The following is a 3496-nucleotide window of genomic DNA, read 5'->3' as shown; positions in this document are numbered from 1 at the left end:
TAGTTTAGGAAAATAATTCATAGTACATAATAATATAATTTAAATAAATTTTATTTTTATTATAAAAATAATTTATTTAAATTTATTCATAAACACATATTTTGGTAAGTCGAGTTTTATAAGCTGTTAATCCAAATAAATCCATAGTAATATGGTCGAGTGTTAGGCTATGAAGCACATATGATTATAGAAGTAAATGTGTTCAATGTTTAACACAATGTGTTCAATGTTTAACACATGTCAGTGTTTAACATATGTAAAAAAGAATCACATAAATATTTCTCAAAAATGATGTTTTTATTTATTTATTTTGAAACTCATTGAATAAGCAATTTTGATAAAAATTTGTTCATTTTCTCTACTTTAACACATTTTATGTTTAAATATGTATTAAAGCAATATTATTAATAAAAAATGAGAATTATTAATTTTGATTAAAATTTATAATTGTTTTAGTGATAAATAGATAAATATAACTCAAATATGTATATATAGTTGTGTCAATATTATTGTTTTTCTTTTTTTATTAATTACTAAAATAATATGCAAATAAAAAATAGTAATTATTCAAAAGGATAATATATTCCACTTCCATTCCATGTAAACATAATATTCACAAAACATAAAAGTATGACATTTTTAAATCTTCTCACTCTCCCTTCTCAAAATGCCAACAAATATTTTGTGGTTGAATTTGTTGATGTGTTAAGCCTGTTCATTTGATATTCTCTCTTGTTTTCCATCAACTACAATTTTCTTCCAGAACCAATGATTCTCAAAGAGAAGATGAATTTCTTCAATTGGAACTTGCTTTGTCTCAGGTAATAGAAAGAACACAAAACAGCTCATAACAACAATCAAGCCTCCAAAGAGCAAGAAGATTCCATATTTAAGGTGGCAGAGTGATGTGAGGAAGAATTGTGCAACAATGGCAGTGAAGATCATGTTGACACACACAACAACACTTTGTGCAGCTGATCTTATCTCTAATGGGAAGAGCTCACTTGGAACCAACCATCCTAAGGGTCCCCATGATCTTCCATATGCTAACACAAATAGGAATATCACAATCACTAGAAAGATGCTAACTCCAAATGATAGTTGTTTGCCTTTGCCAAACTCAAGAGCCAAAACTACTGCTGTAGCAACCTGCATATCAAAATTGTCTCATATATTAGCAATTCAATCAAATGTGCCTACATTTACGACTACATGCAGGGTGAGGATTGCTCCCACTTATATGTACATGTTCAGGCCATATATTGTCCAATGCGAGATTCTTAACAAACTCACGCTCAATACTGAGCATATAGAGAGTGAAAATAAATGATGGGTGGCCCAATAGCGGAAACATGGTAATAGACGGACCACTGAATCTTAAACCAGACTCTTTATAACATATCATGTCAAGAATGGTGGTATGAGAGAGAACTTACCATGCACAAGAACATTTGAACACCAGCATCTAAAAAGAAAACTCTCCTACCAAACTTGTCAACATAAAACATAGAGATCAGAGTGGCAAGAACAAGTGCAACACTAGTAATGGTAGAAGAATAAAGAGCTGCTGCAGAGCCGAATCCAAGAGTCTGGAAAATGACAGGTGCATAAAAGAGAATAGAGTTGTTTCCTGTCAATTGTTGGAATGCAGGAATAGCCAATGCACCAATTATAAATTGTGGTCTATTCTTTTTCAAAAGAAGATTCTGAAATGGATTCTTGATGGATTGTGCTTCTCTGCTTGCTTCAACAAGATCTTCAAATTCAGCATCAACATTAGGAGTACCTCTAACTCTCTCCAAAACCTTTCTTGCCTCTTCCATTTTGCCTTGTTCTACAAGACTGTTCGGTGTCTCGGGACATAATAAACCACCAATAAACATAACAAGTGCTGGAACTACTGCTAAACCAAGAGATAATCTCCATCCCCATGGATGAATTTTCTCAGTTCCATAATTGATCAAGTTAGCAATCAATATTCCCAAACATGTTGTCAATTGAAATAGTTGGTTCACTGCTCCTCTCACTTTTGCTGGAGCCATTTCTGACAGATATAAAGGAACAGCCTAGACAACAACAAAAACACAACAACATGTTAGTACATAAAGCAATAATTTTAAAAAAATGAAGAAAAAATGAACGTAATCATATGTTGGTGTCAGACACCAGACACATGTTGAACACCGTACACACATTATTCAAAATTGTATGTGCAATATAAACGTTGATACTGCCAGACACACATTTGTTCAGAGGTGGTTGTGTTACGTATGTGTTGACCACCAGATATATTTGTTTAGAGGTGTATGTGCTACATATGTGTTGACACATATGTGTTATCCACCAAACACACATTTGTTCAAAGGTGTTTGTTCTACATATGTGTTGAACACATGACACACATTTATTCGGTGTATGTGCTACATATGTGTTGACACATATGTGTTGACACATATGTGAATATCAGATACACATATTTTTAGAGGTGTTTGTGCTTCGAATGTGTTGAACACCCGATACAAATTTGTTCAAATATACATGATGTTCATTAACCGCGATTTGTGTTTACCTGATTACCAAATCCAATTCCAATACCGAGAAAAATGCGTCCAAGGAGCAACATAGTAATGTTAACAGCCGCAGCATTCATGACAGCTCCAATGAAAAAGCTAATAGAACCAAAAATAATACTGGCTCTCCTTCCTTTGTTTTTTGTTACAGATGAAGCACCAAACGTGGATATCAAGGCAGCAAAATACAAAGACGATGTAAAAAGTGTCAACATTTGATCATCATATTTACAATAATCAGTTTCTGCCATGTGTGCATGTTTCCTTTCATAAACATGAGGGAAGAATTCAATCAAGAAATCATCCATGGATGTAACTCCACCTGAAACACCAAGATCATAACCAAAAAGAGAGCCCCCAAGAGCACCAACAATGCAAGAAAAGATGAAGTATCCTGTAATCTTGTATTCATAAAGATGAGCTCTTTTGAGAGCACCTGCATCTGAAAATCCACCACCTGCCATATCTTTTATGATTTGTTTTTATATGGATTTGCCTACATGTGGGTTGTTTTGTCTCCCTTTTTGTTGGTTTCTCCGGCAAAAAGGAGAGACTGAAAGAATAAAAGTGTTTCATTGAAAGAACCTCTGCAAGAACTTTATAGGTTCTACGTTCCTATTTTAAACAAAAACAAAATTATGAGATAAAATCAAAAAACAAATTTGTATAATTATTTTAGCATGTATGTTCCTGTTTTATAGGACTAATGGATGACCGAGAGTTATGGGATGTGTGTGTTGGAGTTGAATTAAGATAAGATTATGTATTGGATTAAAGATGAGATTGATTTCATTTCATTAATAAAAATAGTCATTAAAGGCTTACACAACCCTTTATCATAAACAACAACCATTGATAATTACAAAGTTTTTATAATTAACATAAATATATCATTAATGTTTAAATAAAAATGAGATATTTATGTT

General features: G+C 32.7%; 1 protein-coding gene across 1 annotated transcript; it reads right to left on the bottom strand.

The window, feature by feature from the left end:
- Positions 1-566: 566 nt before the first annotated feature.
- LOC127103699 (sugar transport protein 14) lies at positions 567-3124 on the bottom strand. Its single transcript, XM_051040934.1, has 3 exons — positions 2570-3124; positions 1437-2066; positions 567-1149 (listed from the first exon to the last, which is right to left on the bottom strand). Exons 1-3 carry the CDS (start codon positions 3032-3034, stop codon positions 706-708), a joined length of 1539 nt encoding a protein of 512 aa, XP_050896891.1. The 5' UTR covers positions 3035-3124; the 3' UTR covers positions 567-705.
- Positions 3125-3496: the final 372 nt, after the last annotated feature.

The sequence above is a fragment of the Lathyrus oleraceus genome, chromosome 7 (assembly GCF_024323335.1).
Source record: "Lathyrus oleraceus cultivar Zhongwan6 chromosome 7, CAAS_Psat_ZW6_1.0, whole genome shotgun sequence".
NCBI lineage: Eukaryota > Viridiplantae > Streptophyta > Magnoliopsida > Fabales > Fabaceae > Lathyrus > Lathyrus oleraceus.
This window is presented reverse-complemented; position numbering and strand designations above follow the sequence as displayed.